The 23,527-nt window shown below is 42.2% G+C and overlaps 1 protein-coding gene across 2 annotated transcripts in view; it reads left to right on the forward strand.

The window, feature by feature from the left end:
- Positions 1-23,527, forward strand: part of SEC62 (SEC62 preprotein translocation factor) — a 44,168-nt gene that overhangs the window by 9,225 nt on the left and 11,416 nt on the right. For both annotated transcript variants that reach the window (XM_084841533.1, XM_084841532.1), the window contains exons 2-5: positions 9,836-9,944; positions 11,772-11,877; positions 13,226-13,448; positions 20,169-20,261. In XM_084841533.1, the coding sequence (XP_084697659.1) occupies positions 9,914-9,944; positions 11,772-11,877; positions 13,226-13,448; positions 20,169-20,261 (453 nt within the window). In that variant the 5' untranslated portion in view covers positions 9,836-9,913. The remainder of the gene's footprint in view (positions 1-9,835; positions 9,945-11,771; positions 11,878-13,225; positions 13,449-20,168; positions 20,262-23,527) is intronic.

Consider the following 23,527-nt stretch of genomic DNA (forward strand, 5'->3'; position numbering starts at 1 on the left):
AGAAGACATACCCCCATTCTGTCCACAGCTTCCTCCTGATCTGTGTGGAAATGAGGTAGTTAGTAATTTGTGGGGGAGTGGGAAAGGTTGGTTTCTTAGTTGGCAATGGTAGAGAGACTTTCTTATGGATGTTTATTCTGGAGCATTTCTAAACAATGTTGTACATGGAGTGCTGAGCTGGAGCACTCCTTACCTGCAGATCACGTGCTGAGGGTGCCAACTTGTGTGCCAATTGTTACTGGTGTCATTGTGAATGGTTTTGCTGTTTCATCAAAGCAATGGTGGCACTGCAGCTCTGAATATTATGTATGTATTAATGATACATATCTGCAGTAGGAAATACCTGTTATAAATCTGATTCAGTGTTGCCAGTACTGCTGAGAGCAACATCTGGATGCACCATTGGCATGTAATTTTATACTTAATATTGTCGTGGAACTTCAGCTCTTACAATTTTGTAATATCACTGCAATTATGTTCAAGTGAATCTTTCTGGCTTGGTTTTGGTTATTTGTATCGCTGTTTCTATTAATCGTTCCAGTGGGAAATACTGTGGGTGTTTTCTCTAAAGACACCTAAAAAAATGTTTCTGGACTTTAAAGTTTTTCTTTTACATTAGTGGAGACCTAGTAGATGCATGACTCCGCTTCTTGATGCTTTGCTTTCCAGTATAAAATTATTGTCCACTTGGGTTTTGCTTCTTTTGTTTAGTTTTAACAAAACTAATTCTAACATAATTAGACGTTATCCCTTACTGAAACGGAGGCCTAGTTCTCACTGATGTGGTAAATCTGTTTAAGTCTGCGGTGAGGGCTCGCATGGTGGAGTGTTCTTTTATATAAAAAGAGCCCCTTCAAATTGAGGGGGAAAGCATGTGGAAGAAAAATTTTAACCTAGTTTTCTGAGTTGATGGGTATTTTTGTGTGGAGAAGTATTCAATCATGTGTGCCCACACTGGAATAGTATACCACAGACACCGTTTTATCACCTAAGTGAGCACTAGGTGCAAATATGAGTGACTAAACTTCTGCATATTCTTCCCATAGAAACTTCCCCTCCCTCTTCCTCCCCCCTTCTGTTGTCTTACTCGCTATCAAAATTTAGATTATAAGCTATTTGGACAGAATCTGTTACTTCTAAATACTTGTAAATTACCAGGTACATTAATAGTGCTATTATCAATAACAATAATAATAACAGCAACATACTTGAAAATAGGTCCTATTGATCTCAGTAGAATTTCTAAGTGTGTTTTTAGGATTGGGAGCACTGCTTTTCTTGATACTTCTATTTTCTGCAGCTGTAATCTTGTCTTCATATAATATCACTACAGATTTGGAAGTTTTCTGGGCAGAAGATTCAAGGGAGAGGTTTAATCATATTTTTGTTTGGCTCTCTTTGCATGGTCAGCCTGTTAACTATTTTTTTGCCAATACACAAGCAAGTAGTTTTTTAACCGTGACTCAGAGTGGTGGTAAGGAATTTTTGCATGAGAATTGAAGAGAGTGTATTATCCTGCTTCTTGATCTCTAATTCCTATTTAATATTTACTTTATTAACCCTAGATAATTTTTGCTACAGGACTTGAGTGGAATTGCATATAAGTAACTGATAGGGGGCTCCACTTTCATCTGGAATGTAACCAGATATTGAGAATCATAGATTTAGAAGTAGCTTGTGAATTAAGGTTGTTTGTTGCTCTGCAAATTCTTTATGTACTTTCCAAAATCCCCTCAACACATGGTGAACGTTGTTATACAGTTTACTCTGTGCTAGCTAAATAATTGAAAAACAAACCTTCATAGCCTTTATTCAGTGACTGAACAGGTAACAGCAGTGCTTGGAAAGTTATTATAACTATTCAGTAATAATTTCTTCAGTTTGTATCTTTTACTTGCTTTTAATAGCTTGTTGTTTGATTAAGCACGAATTACCTAGTACTATAATTGTACATGTTCCTCAGCTTGTGTAATTTTTTTTAACCACCTAGCATGTTCTTCCCATTCCTCCTTGCCATGCCGTATTTGTATGTGAGATATTAAAAGATGTAAAACAGACCTAAATCCATTGTTTTAAAACCTGTTAATACTTTTATCACAGCTTTTTAACAGATAACACATTTAACTTCAGGCCTACTTTTTTTTTTTAATATATTTTCTTATTTGACAAATAGACTGTACCCAAAGTGGTGTACAAAACTAATTAATAACCAAATTAAAAGCAGTAGCAGTTAAAACCTCCAATTAGCTGATAGCAAAAGCATTTTGAAATAGCTGGGTTTTGAAATAGCTGGGTTTTGAAATAGCTGGGTTAGCTGACAGTAAAGGGCCAACACTGTAGGGAACCAAATGAGCCTCATATTGTTCCATAGTGTGAGTTCCGCCATGGAGAAAGCCCAACCCTCTGTGGTTTTGGCCTCCTAAAAGGAGAGGACGTAGAACAAGGCTTCCCCATGGTTCTGGGCATACAAGGAGAGGAACGCCTTAAGATATCTAGGAGCAGACAGTGTAGGACTTTCAAGACAATCACCAGCATGCCCAAAGCAAATAGCTAGTGCAGTTGAGTGAGAATAGGAGTAATATGGGTTCTGTAACTAGAGTGGCCATTTACACATAGCCAAAAAAGAGGAAATGCATAGCCGGAAAAGGACAAAAAAGGGGCACAGATATGCAGGAAATTTGCATACGCCAATTGATATGTATAGATGCAAATTTAGAAATAATTACTTTGGGTTGGATCTAGGCTCCACCTACTATAATGGAAGGGCTCCACTTAGTGAAGGTGCCTCTGCCTGATTTTGGGGGATCTCCCTGTCCCTCTAAGGCTCATCCTCTTCAGCAGGGTCCCTAACCCACTGTGTAGCATTTTCAAGGGGCTGGAGAGAGGGTGAGGAAGGCCGCTTCTGCCAGCCTAGCTGCACACACCTAAATTTGGATCCAGCCCCATAATTTAAATAGAAATACAGTACATCTCACCATAGTGGAGAAGACTATGACCAGATGACCTGTGTGGCTACTCAGTCAACTGTCCAGGTGCTAATTGTTGATGGGCAACTTCAAGGTCCCTTGCCCTTCTTAAGGCTCTTTAAATGAGACTTAGACTGGATGGCCCTTCAAATAGAAGATTGTCCTCTGTAAAGCAGGATGCATGGCCACCATATTTGTAACTTCTGTTGCTGCATGTCCTCATTCACAGCAATATGCAGCTTGTGTGTATATTTGTGTAACAGCCAAAGGACTTCACTTCCTGATTGGTTGCAAAAAGATAGAAAAATGCTTAGAAATATCTTAGAGGAAAAAAACTCAGATCAAAAGGGCAGTAGCGTCAAGACACTCGCTGCCCAGAAGGCCCTGAACTCAGAGGCTTCTGAGATTCCTATGCCCTACCAGGCTGAAGCCAGTAGGGCAGGAGGAGTGGCGGAGGCAATCTTTACCTCCCTCTCCTCCGATCTTTGAGCTTTTGCTAGACAAGTTTTTAAGCCCGTCAAGCGAGGGTGCTTCAGAGGGGAGGAGGCTCAGGATAAATTGTATACTGGCCTCTCCAGTCTCTTCCCCTCTCCGCCCCCCAGAACACCCCCTTTCCCCCCTCTCTCAGATTGATTTTCCAACCTCGAGGCAGCTGATGTGATTCTCTCTGTGCCAGCTGCAAGAGGGTAGGGGTCAGATCTCTGACTCCCCCTTCCAAGGTTGGAACTCTGTCTCTGACCTTGGAGTTGTGAATCTGAGCCATCTTATGGTCCCTGGGACGCTCCCCCAGGGATCATAGGATTGCTGTCCCCAGCACTCATGACTACTAAATTATCACAAAATGTCCCAAAGTATGGGTTTAGCATATCCAAATGTGGACTCTTGATAATTTAATCTTTACCGCAATGACAGGGAGACTGATCAGAAGCTAAGCTGTTATTGGGGTCTCTGGAGCTGCCACAGTTTGGTTAAAAACATTTAGATGGAGAGTCTTGCCCATGGGGCTTCTCCTTAGAATTCCCAATACAATTCAGAATTTGTTCATTCAGCTTGAGAACTTTTTGGTAGCTGCTTGCCAATACATGAGGCTCACTTCTTTACCTCCTCCTTTAAACTCAAAGCTGAAAACTCACACTGAGGTTGCAGAGTGCCCATGAAGCCTCACAGATCAAACTGTGTTCCTGCATGTATGGAATCTGGCTTTGGGACCCAGTGGGCACATTACTGGGATTGGAAAAGCATTTTCCCTGGGAGTACAAGGATCTCTCTGGGCAAACCCAGCAATAAGGTGGCGTAGCTGGAAAACACAGGGGAAACTCTAGCCCTGAAAATGTGGGATAGACAACACAGAAGGAATGGAGAATCATGCTAGCAGAGAATCACAAGGAATGGTATTAAAGCCAAAGTCCCCGGTTTATTCTCAGAGCTCAGATAAACAAGAGTGAGGGATGCCTAAGCAAAAAGCATGAACATCGACTGTCCAAGCTCCAAGGTAGTTACAGGGTACAAACAGAGAACGGACCCACAATGCGTTAAAACAAAGGGAACAAGAGTTTGGTTCTGGCAACTAAATAGAAAGTGCAGGGAGGTTTCTTGCCATTTGAATAATTTGCATCTAGCTGGTTATACAGAGTAGCATAGTACAGTTGTTGTTGTCGTTCAGTCGTTCAGTCGTGTCCGACTCTTCGTGACCCCATGGACCATAGCACGCCAGGCCTTCCTGTCCTGCGCTCTCTCCCGGAGCGTGCTCAAGTTCATATTCATTGCATCGGTGATGCTATCTAGCCATCTCATCCTCTGCCGTCCCCTTCTCCTTTTGCCTTCAGTCTTTCCCAGCATCAGGGTCTTTTCCAGAGAGTTTTCTCTTCGCATTAGGTGGCCAAAATACTGGAGCTTCAGCTTCAGTATCTGTCCTTCCAATGAGCACTCAGGGTTGATTTCCTTTAGGATTGACTGATTTGACCTCCTTGCAGTCCAGGGAACTCGTAAGAGTCTTCTCCAGCACCACAGTTCGAAAGCATCAATTCTTCGGCGCTCAGCCTTCCTTATAGTCCAGCTCTCACAGCCATACATTACTACTGGGAAAACCATAGCTTTGATTAGACGGACCTTTGTCAGCAAGGAGATGTCTCTGCTTCTTACTATGCTGTCTAGATTTGCCATCGCTTTCCTCCCAAGGAGCAAGCATCTTTTAATTTCATGGCTACAGTCACCGTCTGTGGTGATCTTGGAGCCCAAGAAAGTAAAATCTGTCACTGCTTCCATTTCTTCCCCTTCTCTATGCCAGGAAGTGATGGGGCCAGATGCCATGATCTTAGTTTTTTTAATGTTGAGTTTCAAACCAGCTTTTGCACTCTCCTCTTTCACCCTCAACAAGAGGCTCTTGAGATCCTCTTCGCTTTCTGCCATTAGGGTGGTATCGTCTGCACATCTGAGGTTGTTGATAATTCTCCCGGCAATCTTAATTCCGACCTCTGATTCATCCAGCCCGGCGTTTCTCATGATGTACTCTGCATATAAGTTAAATAAGCAGGGTGACAATACGCAGCCTTGTCGTACTCCTTTCCCAATTTTGAACCACTCGGTTGTTCCATGTCTGGTTCTTACTGTTGCTTCTTGACCCTCGTACAGGTTTCTCAGGAGACAGGTAAGGTGGTCTGGTACTCCCATCACTTTAAGAATTTGCCACAGTTTGTTGTGATCCACACAATCAAAGGCTTTAGCGTAGTCAATGAAGCAGAAATAGACGTTTTTCTGGAATTCTCTTGCTTTCTCCATGATGCAGCGAATGTTGGCAATTTGATCTCTAGTTCCTCTGCCTCTTCTAAACCCAGCTTGTACTTCCGGTAGTTCTCGGTTCGCATACTGCTGAAGCCTAGCTTGTAGGATTTTGAGCATCACCTTGCTGGCATGTGAAATGAGCGCAATTGTGCGGTAGTTTGAACACTCTTTGGCGTTGCCCTTCTTTGGAATTGGAATGTAAACTGACCTTTTCCAGTCTTGTGGCCACTGTTGAGTGTTCCAGATTTGTTGGCATATTGAATGCAGCACTTTAACAGCATCATCTTTTAGGATTTTAAATAGCTCAGCTGGAATACTGTCATCTCCGCTAGCTTTGTTGTTACTAATGCTTCCTAAGGCCCACTTGACTTCACTCTCTAGGATGTCCGGCTCAAGTTCAGTGACCGCACTATCATGGCTATCAGGGACATTCAGATCTTTCCTGTATAGTTCTTCTGTGTATTCTTGCCACCTCTTCTTAATCTCATCTGCTTCTGTTAGGTCCCTGCCTTCTTGGTCCTTTATCATGCCCGTCTTTGCACAAAACGTTATCTTGAGATCTCCAGTTTTCTTGAAGAGATCTCTAGTCTTTCCCATTCTGTTGTTTTCCTCGATTTCCTTGCATTGTTCATTTAAGAAGGCCTTCTTGTCTCTCCTTGCTATTCTCTGGAACTCTGCATTCAGTTGGGTATATCTTCCCCTTTCTCCCTTGCTTTTCGCTTCCCTTCTTTCGTGAGCTACTTGTAAAGCCTCATCAGACAGCCACTTGGCTTTCTTGCATTTCTTTTTCTTTGGGATGGATTGAGTTGCTGCCTCCTGAACAATGTTACGGACCTCCGTCCATAGTTCCTCAGGCACTCTATCAGGTCTAATCTCTTAAATCTATTCCTCACCTCCACTGTATATTCATAAGGGATATGATTTAGGACATACCTGAATGGTTTAGTGGTTTTCCCGACGTTCTTCAATTTAAGCCGAAATTTTGCAAGAAGCAGCTCATGATCTGAGCCACAGTCAGCTCCAGGTCTTGTTTTTACTGACTGTATGGAGCTTCTCCATCTTTGGCTGCAAAGGACATAATCAATGTGATTTCGATATTGACCATCTGGTGACGTCCATGTGTAGAGTCGCCTCTTGTGCTGTTGGAAAAGAGTGTTTGCTATGATCAGCATGTTCTCTTGGCAAAACTCTATTAGCTTTTGTCCTGCTTCATTTTGTACACTAAGGCCATGCCTGCCTGTTATCCCAGTGATTTCTTGACTTCCTACTTTAGCATTCCAATCCCCTATGATGAAGAGGACATCTTTTTTTGGTGTTAGTTCTAGAAGGTGTTGTAGGTCTTCATAGAACCGATCAACCTCAGCTTCTTCGGCATCAGTGGTTGGGGCATAGACTTGAATTACTGTGATGTTGAATGGTTTGCCTTGGATTCGTACTGAGATCATTCTATCATTTTTAAGATTGTACCCCAATACTGCTTTTCCCACCCTTTTGTTGACTATGAGTGCTACTCCATTTCTTCTAAGGGATTCTTGCCCACAATAGTAGATATGATGGTCACCTGAATTACATTCGCCCATGCCTGTCCATTTTAGTTCACTGATTCCCAAGATGTCGATGTTCAATCTTGCCATCTCATGTTTGACCACCTGCAGCTTACCTTGATTCATTGATCTGACATTCCAGGTTCCTAAACAATATTGTTCTTTACAGCATCGGATTTTTTTTTCACCACCAGACACATCCACAGCTGAGTGTCCTTTCGGGTTTGGCCCAGCCGCTTCACTCTTTCTGGCGCTACTTGGAAATACCCTCTGCTCTTCCCCAGTAGCATATTGGACACCTTCCGACCTGAGGGGCTGATCTTCCGGCGTCATATCTTTTAGCCTTGTGATACGTTCCATGGGGTTTTCTTGGCAAGAATACTGGAGTGGGTTGCCATTTCCTTCTCCAGTGGACCACATTTTGTCAGAACTCTCTGCCATGACCTGTCCGTCTTGGGTGGCCCTGCACGGCATAGCTTATGGCTTCACTGAGTTACGCAAGCCCCTTCGCCACAACAAGGCAGTGATCCATGAAGGGGATAGTACAGTACTCAAAACTAATGGTGTTATCAAGGGCGCTCAGGTAGCATTTGACTTTGCTGACCTATCTGGGAGGTGGGGACACTTCAGGATTGGGCCACTTTCCCTGCCAGTGCTTGTGATTGCCCAGTTCAAAGATACCCTCATGGGGTAGTATTTGCATGTTTTCTGTGGTTGCAGGAAACAACTCTCTTTAAGGAAGAAGCAAGTATATTCTGTGGCTCCTGTGGCGGTTTAGAACCTTAACATTTATTTATTTGATTGACTGATATACTGCTGTCCATATTTAAAAATATCTCTAAGCAGTTTCCAGCAGCTTTTCAGGCTGCACTTTCCGGAATCAAAACAGATTCTTGAGCCAAGGTGTCATCGTAATGCCAGTTAAATCCATAGCGCACAATACATGTGTCAGAGAGCTAGCACAGCACATCCGAAACTTCTCTGTCACTGTCAGGAGGCAAGCTGCAGTATTCTCTACCAAGTACAACTTCCAAACTGTTTTCAGAGTCAGCCTTGCATAGAGCACATCGCAGAAGCCCTAACAAGGTTACTGAAGAATGGATTCTGAGTCCAAATCCTTGTATGACAGGAGTGGCCTCATTAGGCTCACCAGTCTAAGCTGATAAAAGGTCCCCCTATGGTTACTGCTGTTACTGGAGAATCCAGCAGTAGTGGAGGATCCAGGACCACTCCCCAAGCTACGAACCTTTTCAAGGAAATGTAAACCCATATAGGACTGGCAAAATCGTAATTCCCCTCACTTCCTCCAAATCAGGAAATGGTGCTTGTGGGTACCCAGTCTTCAAAGTTCTTGGATCCAATGAACCAGCTTAATTGAAACACTCTGGCATATACATCCTGTCAAAAACTCAAGCAGGTGCCAAGGATATTCAAATACTCTGTCAGCTCTCTTCCCATTTTCTGGCTGCTGAAATATGCTGGCATGCTTGTCTGCTGATAAAGGGCAGAAGCCCAGAAAAGTGTCCCACTAACAAGAATCCATGTTGGCTCCCAATCTTAACTTCTAAGTTCCAAGGCAAAAATATTTCAAACTAGGAGATAAATTTGCACTCGTCCAAAGAGACACATCGAAGGATAGTTCTTTTCTCATAAAATATGTTTACAACATGCACGTAATTTTGCTTCACTGTTTTCTATATTTGTGAAGGGCTTGATACTTTCTGTTTTGAGTGTTAATTCTGAAATTAAAGAGGCTAATTAGAAATACTTTATGGGCTGGTTCACACATCTGTATGTATCACTTAGTTTATTTGATATCTCAGTGTTTGGTGAATCAAAGGTGAATGTATGAATGAAAGCATGTTTGAGGTGATGTGAGGTGTTATGAAAACTCTTCTCATGATGTTTGATCTGTGATGGCTTTTTCACACATGTAAGTTATCACCTGATGAGTGTGCATGTGTGAACTGGCCCTGAGTGAGTTCTAGCCAATGGTGTCGATGTGCCAGTAGAATAGATACTACTGGTGGAATGGATTCCCTATTGCCGCTGCAACTCCCTTGATGAGTTCCAAATCTGCTCCTGGAGGGTTTGTGGACCCTCTGGGGCGTATTTGGGGACTACTAGGGGGTGGGAGGACATCCCGTTGCCCAAGCAGAAGTCCATTTGTATCATGTTGGATGGACCCTAGTGTCTGTGTTTTGGAATTAATTCTTTTGGTACTAAACTGTTATTCATAACACAATTGTATTATATTAATTAATGCTTCCTTGCCTCATTGTTTATACCTTTTACACCCTCTAGTCTCTCCTTTATCCCATTCTTAGAATGTCAAACTTTGATCACCTTGTAATGAAATATTTACTTCACAGCAGTATAGTAAGTTGGCTTTTTGAGGCTGTGATATTTATAAACCAGGTACATTACATCTCACACATATAACAATTACGAAAATTATTTAGGAAGCTTCAGAAGCTTTAAATCCAAGTGACAATACTTTGGCTTTAATCTTAAGTATGCATTTGTTCTGTATTTCTCTTACAGGAAGTGGGTGAGCCCTTCAAAGAGGAAAAGGCTGTTGCTAAATACCTGCGTTTCAACTGTCCAACCAAGTCTACCAACATGATGGGTCACAGAGTTGATTATTTCATTGGTGAGGTGACATTTTAATTGTAACATTATGGGGTCACAAATTTAATCTTGTCTTTAGCTAGGAGATAAGTGGGAAATGAGAATCTGATTAAAACTGCAGTCACAGCCCTATTTAATACATAGAATTCCTATGTTCCACTAAGTATACCAGCTTCAAGTAAGTACTGTAATTTAATTTAGATTTGAAAGGCTTTGCAAATGACAACAAGAGCACTGATATAAGAAACTTGATACTCCTATGATTGTCATAATCACTGGAAAAATGCAGTGCCCCTCCCTTTGGTTGCTCATGGTCAGTGTCTGCTTATGACAACAGCAGCGATGACAGATAGAGATAGTTTTGACCCATCAGTCCAAAGTGACCACTGATGTCTTCTCAGCATTAACAACTGTGGTAACTTGTATCTAATACTGGAATGTACCTTTCAGCTGCACCTATTTAACCGGTCCAGTGCTGTCTAAAGCTATAAAATCCCCAGATACTTGGTTTCTTGGATGCCTAAGTTTGGTTTGGTTCTTGGCATTTTGATACATTTTCTAGCCCTCCACAGTTGATGCTGACTCCTAAAAAAGTACATAGGAACATGAGATGTATTTTTCATCCTGGACATACGTAAATAATTTCTGTTATCCACACAACATACTTCTGAATTGACCATAAATGTGGTCTATCTGGCAGTCCAAATTAGGCTCACAGCATACTCTTTCACGAAAACTGTCATGGCTTTTCTTCTGCAATATACTACGTTAGCCATCACATTGATGTTAACAAATGGCCTTTTTTCTTTAGCTTTCAAGAAATTTTAGTTACTGCCAGATTTCTTCTCTCGAATGTTTCAGAGACATTGCTGCACTCCGCGCTGTGTGCAGAGCTGGCCCTGCCGTTAGGCAGAGTGAGGCAGCTGCCTCAGGCAGCAGATGCAGGGAGTGTGCTTGTGGCCTGTCCTGTGACGCATATGGCCTCCTCCCTTCAAGTGTGGTGAAGGACATTGTCCCATTGCTAGTGTTGAAATGAAATTTAACTGCCAGTGCAGTCAGCTTCTGTACCTGGAATGTGTGCGGGCAGCGGAGGAGGTGGTGGCAGCGGCAGCACTATCTCGTCTTTCACCTCAAGCAGCAAAATATCTTGAGCTGGCCCTGATTGCATAGGACCTGCAGGTCTAACTACTTCAGAGGTAGGCAGTCTCAACACTTCACTGTCCAGCTTCTCTCTCTCTCACTCACACACACACACACACTCCTTCACACCTCTTCCTCCCTCCCTCCAGATCAAAGCTTAGAAAGAAAAGAAACAGAACAACTTTAATGGCAATAGAGAATGGCTGGCATGGAGGAGGCACTCTGCTTTGTGCCCAAATGCTGTTCTCTCCCCACTTCCATCATGCAGTTTCTCTTCATAATCAAGTACAGGAGACTGAAGCTTTAAAATGACAGGCCTCTGTCATGCCTTTTCTTCAAGGAATGGAAAGCAGCACAGAGGACAGAAGGGTGGACAGGCCAAAATATATCAAAATGCTCCCAGATAATAGATTTCTGTGTGTATGGTTCATTCAGGTTGAATCCAGTAAGTGTACCACCACCTATTTTTTTTTAGTCAAATCTTTATTTTGAACTGATTCCCCAATTAATTTCTAGGACTCAACAGAACATGCAAAATAATGGCTTGGATACTATTCTGGGTGGTTTAGACTGACAGTTCATTATCAAAGAAGAAGAAAAATCCATTACTGGTCCAAAATTTCCATTGGCTACAGAAAGCACCAAGGTGGATCACATTTCTCCTGTTTAGCACCCTTTTGAGCATTGTTGTCGTCATTTTTCCTTTCAGCCTCAAAAGCTGTGGACTGCCTTTTGGATTCTAAGTGGGCAAAGGCCAAGAAAGGAGAAGAAGCTCTGTTTACAACTCGAGAATCTATAGTTGATTATTGCAACAGGTAGGAGCGTGGTCTTTTGAAATTATTGTAAATATTATGAGTGCTTTTAAGTATATTGGGTGCAATCTAGATTTCCCTTGAATGGAAGCCATTCATGGGATGCTCCACTGCAGGAAGGGACAGGGAAGTGGTGTTCTTTGATTCTTCCTTCCCCCTGCACCCCCAGTACCACCTCTCATAGTATTCTGGAGGGTTCCCCAACCTTCCAACAGCAGCTTTTCAGGGGACTGCAGGGGGTAGGGTGGATAAGTGAAAATTGTCTCCTTCCCCCTTTCCTCCAGTGGGAGTCTCTGCTGAATCCAATTTCCTTCCAAGAATGGAGGGCATCCTTCTGTTTGTGGAAGGATATGTCTGGATCCAGCCCAAGAGTATAGCCCTATTCAGGTGTTATGCCTAAATAAGAGGCATGGGGCTCTGCATCTTGGCCCTGCCCCCAATGTCCTTGTGCACATGAACCCTGCCTTCTAAGTCCCTAACCTCTTTGTGTTGAGTGGGGAAAAATGCAGAGGGCTTCTACTCACATTTGCTGGAACACAAGTAGAAACCTCCATGTGACGATCATACCAAGGTTTCTGCTATGTTAAAACAGGAGGTGTTAAAATGTCTTTTAATTACGTCATGTCCAGTAAGTCAAAACATCTTATGTGCCAGCTCCTGACAATTGTTCTTGCCCTGAGGGTATTTTTCTAAGGAAGCAAGTCTGACACCGTATGGGTTTACATGTATCCCAACAGCCTGCACAGTTCTGAGGGGTTATTCTAGCAGAATTTCAAAGCTGTGCCTGAAATTGCGGGTACTCCAAATTTCCAGCAACCTCATTGCTCTACCCAATTACACCTTTATGCTTTGTAGGAATAGAAGAAACAACTCGTAAAGGATAACGTTAAGAAGCCTGATTTTTATCATTAGTATTATATGAAGAATTTATTTGGGTTTAATGGGGTTAGGGTACATTGCCAAATGTTGTAAAATTGTTTTGATTTTCAGTGTCAGCCACCTTATATTGTAATTAATAACATCTGCATATATCTTTTGTGAAATCCTAACCAGTGGGGAAGATGGATGTTTTATGTTAATTTTTCTGCCACCTTTCAAATATATTCCTAAGGCAGGTTACAGAAAGAAAGCCAAGGAGGAACCAAGCTCAAGATCTGTTCAAATGTCTGTCTCTTAATTTTAATTTTTGGTGATATTTTTTCACTGTCTTTCTAGAGAATCTGCCAAAGATAATATAGAATAAAAATAGATAGTTTGCTTTGTCGGAATTGTAGTTCTGAAGCTACCACACCATATAATTCCACTGTAGCAGCAAACTCCCAAATAAGTATGAATTTAATTTTTCTTAAAGGCTTCTAAAGAAACAATTTTTTCACCGAGCACTAAAAGTGATGAAAATGAAACCAGACAAGGATATAAAGAAAGAAAAGGAAAAAGAGAAAGAGAAAGGAAAGACCGAGAGTGGGAAAGAAGATGAGAAAAAGAGCAAAAAGGATAGTGGAAAAGAAGAAAAGGCTAAGAAGGAGAAGGAGAAAGAAAAGAAAAAGGATGGTGAGAAAGAAGAGGGCAAGAAGGTGAGTGTAAATCCCCAAGGCTAGCTGAGATCAAACCATGATATCAGTGGTGGATTTAGTAGCATTCAATTCATAAACAAAAATTAAGTGCAATAAAACTGCTAGAGGTGCACATAAGATTGCCCAGTTTTATTTTTTTCCTCTGTCTACCACATCTTTTGTGGTGATATTTTGGGGTCCTTGAAATGTAGTTCTAGATAAGCAAAAACTGTAACTTTTGAGCAGAGCACAATAACAGTCTAGAGTTGGAGATTTTACAAGAAGTGAAAGAAGTGATGATAGTTTAAAGAATGCAAAGCCCAAGTGATTGTTGTGAGCCACTTTGGGAAAGAATAATTGTCTGAAAACTGGGATAAAAATACAGTAAATAAGTAATAAATACCCAACAGAGTATTTACAAAACTTTTGCTGCCATATTTGTAATGTGAGATAGGTCATGGGGGCATGCTGGGAGGAGGTGGGGATGGGGAACCTTTCTTTCCATGAGTTTCCTTGAATTAACTTTCCTTAGGATCCAAGCCATTGACTGTTTAACTAAAATCTAACAAGTGACAGAAATGATGACACCCACAAGCTATATTTGTGCCAGAGAAGTAAATTTATAGACAACTGATCTCTGTTTGCCTGGCACTGGAACAATGGGTTGCATGTAAAAGTTATTTGAGCAGCAAACCACTTGCACAATAGGGTTGTCCTGTCCCTGTCTCCTCACTGCAGCTCCCTGGGTCCCCAAAATGCTTCTCCTGGTGGTCAGAAACTGTCAGGGAGGCCTAGGATGTTGTGCGAAGGTTGGCAGACGGGGAAACTGCAAAAACTTGGGCAAAGGCCAATTTTGCAAGCTGCCTCCACAAATTTTTTAGCAGCGTCTCTCCTCCCAGCATCACAACCCAGGGTTATGCGTGTTCTCTGACTCTCAAGAGAAGCTTATCTGGGTGCAGGAGGTTATTTATTTATTTATTTATTTATTTATTTATTTATTTCATTTCTATACCGCCCAATAGCCGAAGCTCTCGGCTATTGCACTGAGTTGCACTGGGGAAGAGGGCATGGGAAAGCCATGTTCTGTAAGCAGCTTTCCAGTCACATTACATTGAGATGCAACCCAGTAGATAACTTGATACTGTCTCCCAGTATGCCTGCCTGCCTGCCTGCCTGCCTGCCTGCCTTTCTTTCTTTCTTTCTTTCTTTCTTTCTTTCTTTCTTTAATTTTTACCCCCACCTTTTAGGGCAAGCCCTCACAAGGCAGCTTACAATAAAAATGTTGAAAACAATTGACAAGTAATAATTTTAAAACACAAAAAATAGAATCTTATACAGGGAGCCAGCAAAATAATGACATAAAAACTTGGCAGAATAAAGATATATTAGGGTGCACTTAAAGAACACAAGAGAGGTGCTCAAGTGGAGTTGTCAAGGGAGGGCATTCCATGAGTGTAAAGCCACTCCTGAAAAGGTCCTGTCCCTGGTATTGCCAATGTGATTGACCTTAGTAAGAGCCCAAGAGCAGGGCCTCTGGGGCTGATTTTAGGGCCCTAGCAGATTCAAAAGGATGTAGGCAGTCCTTCAAAAAACCTGGTCCCAAACTGTTCAGGGCTGTAAAGGCTTGCACCAGCACTTTAAATTGATTCTGGAAATAAGTGGCTAACCAATGCAGACTGATGCAAAATTGGTGTAAGATGAGCAAACTGCTTAAATCTCTCCCCCCAAGCATTCTGGAAGCTGCGTTTTATACCAGCTAAAGTTTCCAGACTCTCTCCGCGGGCAGCCCTACATAGGGAGCATTATAGTAGTCCAGTCTTGATGTGTGTGTGTAACTAAGGCCTAGTCCACTTTCTCCTGATAGGGTCACAGCTGGTAAAAGGCACTCCTACTCATGGAAGTCACTTGCTCTTCTATAGATAACACTAGATACAGGAGTACCTCCAAAGCACATACCTGATTCTTCAGGGGAACTGTGATCCATAGGAAGGGCCCTGCTGTATCAGACCGAAGGGCTATCTACAGCATTCTGTTCCCAGAGAGGCCAACCAGATGCCTATGGAAAGCCCACAAGTAGGACATGAAACTGGTTGCAAAAATCCATCAAGATCAGTGGTCTACCGTACTAACAGTACTACCTTATCTGGATATAGTTTTAATCTGTGTGGCTTCATCCATCCCAGCAGTGCCTCCAAACACTTCTCTAAGGTGTCTTCCAGTGCCTTCCAGATTAGTAGATGAACACAAGAGGTAGAGCTATGTGTAGTCTGCATACTGATATACATCAGCCCAAACCTCTAGATGACCCTTTCCACTGATTTCATGCATGGGTGTGCAACCCCAAAGGTCCTCAACCATGAGGTGGAAGAGTAAGTTTCCCAATACCACCTTCTGGATTTGCCTCTCCAAAAAGGACAAGAACCATGCCTCTAAGCCCCAATCCAGCAAGATGGTCCAGAATGATGCCATGGTCTGCGCAATGGCATTGAAAGCCACTGAGAGGTTCAGGAGAAACAACAGGATTCTATTCCCACAGGCTATCTCCTGGTAAAGGTCATCCACCAGTACAGTCAAGGCATTTTCAGTCCAATAGCTCATAGATTGGAAAGTATGCCTTCGTGATAAATATGCCTTGTTGTTGCTTTGTCCCCCTGCAATTATCACTTGTAAATTATTTTACATTTAACAACAAAATTAAATGTATGGGTGCATCCAGATACATTTAAAGTCCCTTGATTTTAATGGGATAGCTAGGAAGTGCTTCCATCTTTCCTATAGAAATAAATGCTAATTAAAAGTGCTTAACTTTGGCTGGATTGTGCTTTAATTTTTAAGTAATTGTGGGTGACGTATACCCTAGAGAGAAGTGATAGCAGAGGTAAGATAAGTCTATATCACCCGAGTACTCTTTCTGGCCACAGTGAAGGAATGACAACATGACTAGGACATGGGGGGGTTAGGAGGGGGAGCGCAGGAAAGTAGACTAGAGGTTGAGAAGCGTTTTAGGATTTATTTGGGAGAATGTTAATCCCCTTTATGGATCACTGCCTTGTTGTGGCGAAGGGGCTTGCGTAACTCAGTGAAGCCATAAGCTTTGCCGTGCAGGGCCACCCAAGACAGACAGGTCATGGCAGAGAGTTCTGACAAAATGTGGTCCACTGGAGAAGGAAATGGCACCCCGCTCCAGTATTCTTGCCAAGAAAACCCCATGGAACGTATCACAAGGCTAAAAGATATGACGCCGGAAGATGAGACCCTCAGGTCGGAAGGTGTCCAATATACTACTGGGGAAGAGCAGAGGGTATTTCCAAGTAGCGCCAGAAAGAGTGAAGCGGCTGGGCCAAAGCCGAAAGGACACTCAGCTGTGGATGTGTCTGGTGGTGAAAAGAAAATCCGATGCTGTAAAGGACAATATTGTTTAGGAACCTGGAATGTCAGATCAATGAATCAAGGTAAGCTGGAGGTGGTCAAACATGAGATGGCAAGATTGAACATCGACATCTCGGGAATCAGTGAACTAAAATGGACAGGCATGGGCGAATTTAATTCAGGTGACCATCATATCTACTATTGTGGGCAAGAATCCCTTAGAAGAAATGGAGTAGCACTCATAGTCAACAAAAGGGTGGGAAAAGCAGTACTGGGGTACCATCTCAAAAACGATAGAATGATCTCAGTACGAATCCAAGGCAAACCATTCAACATCACAGTAATTCAAGTCTATGCCCCAACCACTGATGCCAAAGAAGCTGAGGTTGATCGATTCTATGAAGACCTACAACACCTTCTAGAACTAACACCAAAGAAAAGATGTCCTCTTCATCATAGGGGATTGGAATGATAAAGTAGGAAGTCAAGAAATCACCGGGATAACAGGCAGGCATGCCTTGGTGTACAAAATGAAGCAGGACAAAAGCTAATAGAGTTTTGCCAAGAGAACACGCTGATCATAGCAAACACTCTTTTCCAACAGCACAAGAGACGACTCTACACATGGACATCACCAGATGGTCAATATCGAAATCAGATTGATTATGTACTTTGCAGCCAAAGATGGAGAAGCTCTGTACAGTCAGTCAAAACAAGACCTGGAGCTGACTGTGGCTCAGATCATGAGCTGCTTCTTGTAAAATTTCGGCTTAAATTGAAGAACGTAGGGAAAACCACTAAACCATTCAGGTATGACCTAAATCATATCCCTTATGAATATACAGTGGAGGTGAGGAATAGATTATAGGGATTAGACCTGATAGACAGAGTGCCTGAGGAACTATGGACAGAGGTCCGTAACATTGTTCAGGAGGCAGCAACTCAATCCATCCCAAAGAAAAAGAAATGCAAGAAAGCCAAGTGGCTGTCTGATGAGGCTTTACAAGTAGCTCACGAAAGAAGGGAAGCGAAAAGCAAGGGAGAAAGGGGAAGATATATCCAACTGAATGCAGAGTTCCAGAGAATAGCAAGGAGAGACAAAAAGGCCCTCTTAAATGAACAATGCAAAGAAATGGAGGAAAACAACAGAATGGGAAAGACTAGAGATCTCTTCAAGAAAATTGGAGATCTCAAGGGAAAGTTTTGTGCAAAGACGGGCATGATAAAGGACAAAGAAGGCAGGGACCTAACAGAAGCAGATGAGATTAAGAAGAGGTGGCAAGAATACACAGAAGAACTATACAGGAAAGATCTGAATGTCCCTGATAGCCATGATAGTGTGGTCACTGAACTTGAGCCGGACATCCTCGAGAGTGAAGTCAAGTGGGCCTTAGGAAGCATTAGTAACAACAAAGCTAGCGGAGATGACAGTATTCCAGCTGAGCTATTTAAAATCCTAAAAGATGATGCTGTTAAAGTGCTGCATTCAATATGCCAACAAATTTGGAACTCTCAACAATGGCCGCAAGACTGGAAAAGGTCAGTTTACATTCCAATTCCAAAGAAGGGCAACGCCAAAGAGTGTTCAAACTACCGCACAATTGCGCTCATTTCACATGCCAGCAAGGTGATGCTCAAAATCCTACAAGCTAGGCTTCAGCAGTATGCGAACCGAGAACTACCGGAAGTACAAGCTGGGTTTCGAAGAGGCGGAGGAACTAGAGATCAAATCGCCAACATTCGCTGCATCATGGAGAAAGCAAGAGAATTCCAGAAAAATGTCTATTTCTGCTTCATTGACTACGCTAAAGCCTTTGATTGTGTGGATCACTACAAACTGTGGCAAATTCTTAAAGTGATGGGAGTACCAGACCACCTTACCTGTCTCCTGAGAAACCTGTACGAGGGTCAAGAAGCAACAGTAAGAACCAGACATGGAACAACTGAGTGGTTCAAAATTGGGAAAGGAGTACGACAAGGCTGCATATTGTCACCCTGCTTATTTAACTTATATGCAGAGTACATCATGAGAAATGCCGGGTTGAATGAATCAGAGGTCGGAATTAAGATTGCTGTGAGAATTATCAACAACCTCCGATATGCAGACGATACCACCCTAATGGCAGAAAGCGAAGAGGATCTCAAGAGCCTCTTGTTGAGGGTGAAAGAGGAGAGTGCAAAAGCTGGTTTGAAACTCAACATTAAAAAAACTAAGATCATGGCATCTGGCCCCATCACTTCCTGGCATATAGAAGGGGAAGAAATGGAAGCTGTGACAGATTTTACTTTCTTGGGCTCCAAGATCACCGCAGACGGTGACTGTAGCCATGAAATTAAAAGACGCTTGCTCCTTGGGAGGAAAGCTATGGCAAACCTAGACAGCATAGTAAGAAGCAGAGACATCACCTTGCCGACAAAAGTCCGTCTAATCAAAGCTATGGTTTTCCCAGTAGTAATGTATGGCTGTGAGAGCTGGACTATAAGGAAGGCTGAGCACCGAAGAATTGATGCTTTCGAACTGTGGTGCTGGAGAAGTCTCTTACGAATTCCCTGGACTGCAAGGAGGTCCAGTCAGTCAATCCTAAAGGAAATCAACCCTGAGTGCTCATTGGAAGGACAGATACTGAAGCTGAAGCTCAAATATTTTGGCCACCTAATGAGAAGAGAAAACTCTCTGGAAAAGACCCTGATGCTGGGAAAGACTGAAGGCAAAAGGAGAAGGGGACGGCAGAGGATGAGATGGCTAGATAGCATCACCGATGCAATGAATATGAACTTGAGCACGCTCCGGGAGAGAGCGCAGGACAGGAAGGCCTGGCGTGCTATGGTCCATGGGGTCACGAAGAGTCGGACACGACTGAACAACATTAGTTAATCCAAATTTTATAAGCATGTATGACTTAAGATCTGTTTGGGAATTTGTCTAATAAAGATGTTCTTTATTAAATAGATACCTTTAAATCTATTTAAATATTAAGTAGATAAATAGATTACCTTAGAACTTTGTGTTGTAAGGGAAAGCAACCAGTGGGCAGAACAATCACTGATTGTATCTTTCTCACTGAGTGATCAGTAATATTAGGTTAAATAGTAAATACCAACTAATCGTTTAGCTTCTTGTTAAGGTTACATTTTTTATCTACATGCAGTTGGTATCAGTGGGAGATTTTCTGTGAATTTAAGGACACGTCTAGTCCTAAGGGTATATATCCCAGCCCAAAGACTATATTCTGAACTGGAATCAATAATTGGCAGGAGACGGGGGTGGGGAGGCTCCCTTACATCCCAGTTTGAATGCTTCTGTCTCCCAGGTATAAAGCGTATGCTCATGAGCTTTTTCATTAACAATTTGTTTCCAATATATGTTCTTAGGATGAGACTCCTGGTACACCTAAGAAGAAGGAGACAAAGAGAAAATTTAAACTTGAGCCTCATGAAGATCAAGTTTTTCTGGATGGAAATGAGGTACGTTATCTGATCATCTCTGCTGCTAAAATGTTGACATTTTCCCATCAGTAATGTTTACCAGTGATAAAAATGTTGGACAAATCCCCTAGTTTGACTGGATTGGCCTTACCTGCTAGTATTAGAATGACAAGCAGTTAGTCAAAATTAGAAATGTGTGGCTCTGTGTGTTAAGGAAGCCAGCTTTGGATAAAGTGAATAAATTTTAATAGAAAGAAAAAGCTTACTACAAAATTGCAACATGTAGAAATTCCAGGCCAAGGCTAGATGGATTTTGGTCTGATTCAACATGGTAGTTCTTATGTGCTGGCACTATTGTTTGCAGCTGTCCAGTATGTGTATACCATAGGCTGCTAGATGAGCCATATCATTATTCTTGCTCAGAATAAGGAATAGCACCTTCCACTCCCCCCCCCCCCACACACCCCTCTCCATGGCCAGTACTATAATTATGGCTGGAGGTTTGCAGTAAGATGTATCCCTGAACCTGTCCCATCAGATTGTGTATGCCTCAGATTATGTTCCCTAGGGTTCAGGACTGGTGACACAGCACCAGATTTCTTAGAAACATACATATCCCACGATATCACAAAATCAAGCCTGTCAGTTCTCTAAGTTACAACTGTCTTTTGATCCATAGGTCATAAAATGTGTAACACCTGTTTATCTGGGGGCAATATTGAAACAGTTTGTGCAGACCCAGTGACTTCAACTCCAAATTCCTAAATTCAGGGTTTCTAGATTCCTATCAAGTAGCCGGTTTAACAGACTTAATTCAGCTGCCAATTATGTTAAACTAAAGTCATGTCAGTAACAGGTCAGTTTCATATTTTATTTGGACAAGCTGATACGAAAAACAGATCCATATATGACAGCAGCTAGGGTACAAGTCAGATTCATTCTTCTGATGTAATGCCATTTTACAGATTTATTTATTTCAGTATTTGTATACCACCTTTTAAGGCTAACCCTCCCAAGGTGGCTCACATCATACTAAATCATTAAAATAATCCTATAAAATTCACCATAATCTAACACATCCAGACCAGAAAGCTATTGAAATAGAATTTTGATTTTTTGTATGTGTTTTCTCCCCAAAATAGAAGATTGTGCACAATAAGGAATTGTAGATTATATACCTCCCAGACCACCTCCATGCAGTCACCTCCTTATTTCCTTAGAGACCTTCTTCAAACTCACATTTTCCAAGAAGCCTTTGGATGATCCCCTGTAGCCCCTATACTTTATTGCAGGGGTAGACAACCTTTTGGGGCCTATCGGGGCCATGGGCACATTTGGCAATTTGCAAAACTGTCCTGGGCACACTGCAGATGAAAGCTTTGGCCTGTAGCCACCTGCCATCTTAATTTCCTGAGAATGACCTTGAGCCCCATGTGTGGGCCAGATCCCATTCATGGGAAAAGATGATGGAAGCAGCTAGAGGCCTTTACTTTGCTTTCAAGCAATCCCAGATACCAGTAAGAAGCATTGTTATTTTTTTTAAGTGGGAGGGGTAGGGCACGTCAGTGAGCACCAAGAAAGGTGCTCTCGGGTGCCCTGGTACCTACCCCCTGCTTTATTGTAGCTATGCCACAATACATGTTATTGAAATGTTCACATATTCTTTGCCTGCTTACCCATGGCTCCATTCCCCCCTTCCTCTATTGTTCCCCTGTGTCTGTTTCAGATTGTACACCCCTTTGGGTATACAAGCCTACCTGTCATACCTATTCTTTGTAAAGCACCATGCACATAGATTACGCTATGGTGATGATGATAATGAATCTTTCTAGGACTAAGATTATTAGGCAGGAAACTGGTGCATGTGAAGGAGCCATTACCAGAACATTTCCACTGAGCGGTATTATCATCCTTTCTTCTAAGGTTTTGAGTCACTTGGTATCAAAGGAATCAAAGTCATGCACATACATAGCTCAGTTCTTGCTGGACATACTCTATTGTCACATGACTATATTGTCTCTTCAGTTATTTTGATGTCTGATATTAAACAGCTAGGAGGTGTGTTATAGGTCACCAACATCGATCTTTGCAGAATTTCCCTTTGCTGTTTGAAGGGCTCTCTGTCTGGCTCAAATGGCATTTATTAACCAAACAGTGATGCTATAATGCAGAATCTGAGTCTTGTTGCATTATTACATGGTTAGTTAAAAAGATATGTGATGACTTCTTCTTTCAGTGAGATGCAATAAAACAGTGTGCTACGTTGTGCAACTGTGAACTTTGGATACTGCTTGACTCATGTAGGCTAGATTATCTTGGTCAGAAATTATTTTCAGTTGAGATGTAGCTCCCTACCTGTGTATATTTGTACTTGTTTCATGCTCAGTAGTTTTTGCTGGTTTCTCTCTGACTTTTCTTATTTCCTACTCTGTGTGTGTGTCAACGTTTCAAAATTAACTAATTTGTATTCTCGAGGTTCTGTGACTGAATTCATTTTTCATTCTATTAACTAGAAGTTGTGGTCCGTCAACTTCAGAGCTATACACTTTGTTTTCCATAAATTCCAAGAAGCAACTTGATACAGAGTAGGAGCCTGATCAAGACAACTGTTGGAGAATGTCCAGACATTTAGATAAGCTGTTCTCTTACCTGTGTCCTTAGCAGTTTTGAAGTGAACTTTTTTGTAGAAGTTTACCATTAAGTCTAGAGAACCTGGCTTGTTTTCATTTTCCCCTCACATTGGTTTGCTATTCATGACAACCCCCTTTTTTATTTGGCCCCTGGGAACTGGTATTCAGAGGCATATTGTCTCATAATATTAGAATCTGGGGTCATCCAATGAAGCTGAACTGTGGGAGATTCAGAACCAATAAAAGGAAGTACTTCATCACATAGCACATAAACAAACTATGGAATTCACTACCACAAGATATAGTGATGGCCACCAACTTGAATGGCAGATTAGACAAATTCTTGAAGGATAGGGCTGTCAGTGGCTTCTAGTATATATCATCTCCAGTATTAGAGGCAGTATGCCTCTTCAGTTGCTGGGGAATACGAGTGGGAGGCTGCTATTGCACTCATGTCCTGCTTGTGGGCTTCCCATAGGGATCTGGTTGGCCACTGCAAACAATGCTGGACCAGATAGGTCTTTGGTTTGATCCTGCATGGCTCTTCTTATGTTGTTATGGATACGGTAGCTCTCATTAGCTGTTATGGCTAATAGCCATTCATTGGCCTATTCCCCATTAATTTGTCTAATCCCTATCAAAGCCAGTAGCCATCACCACGTTGTTCACAATGTT

Source organism: Heloderma suspectum, chromosome 3 (genome assembly GCF_057233095.1).
Source record: "Heloderma suspectum isolate Gila_16-S chromosome 3, 16-S_ref, whole genome shotgun sequence".
Taxonomy (NCBI): Eukaryota; Metazoa; Chordata; class Lepidosauria; order Squamata; family Helodermatidae; genus Heloderma; species Heloderma suspectum.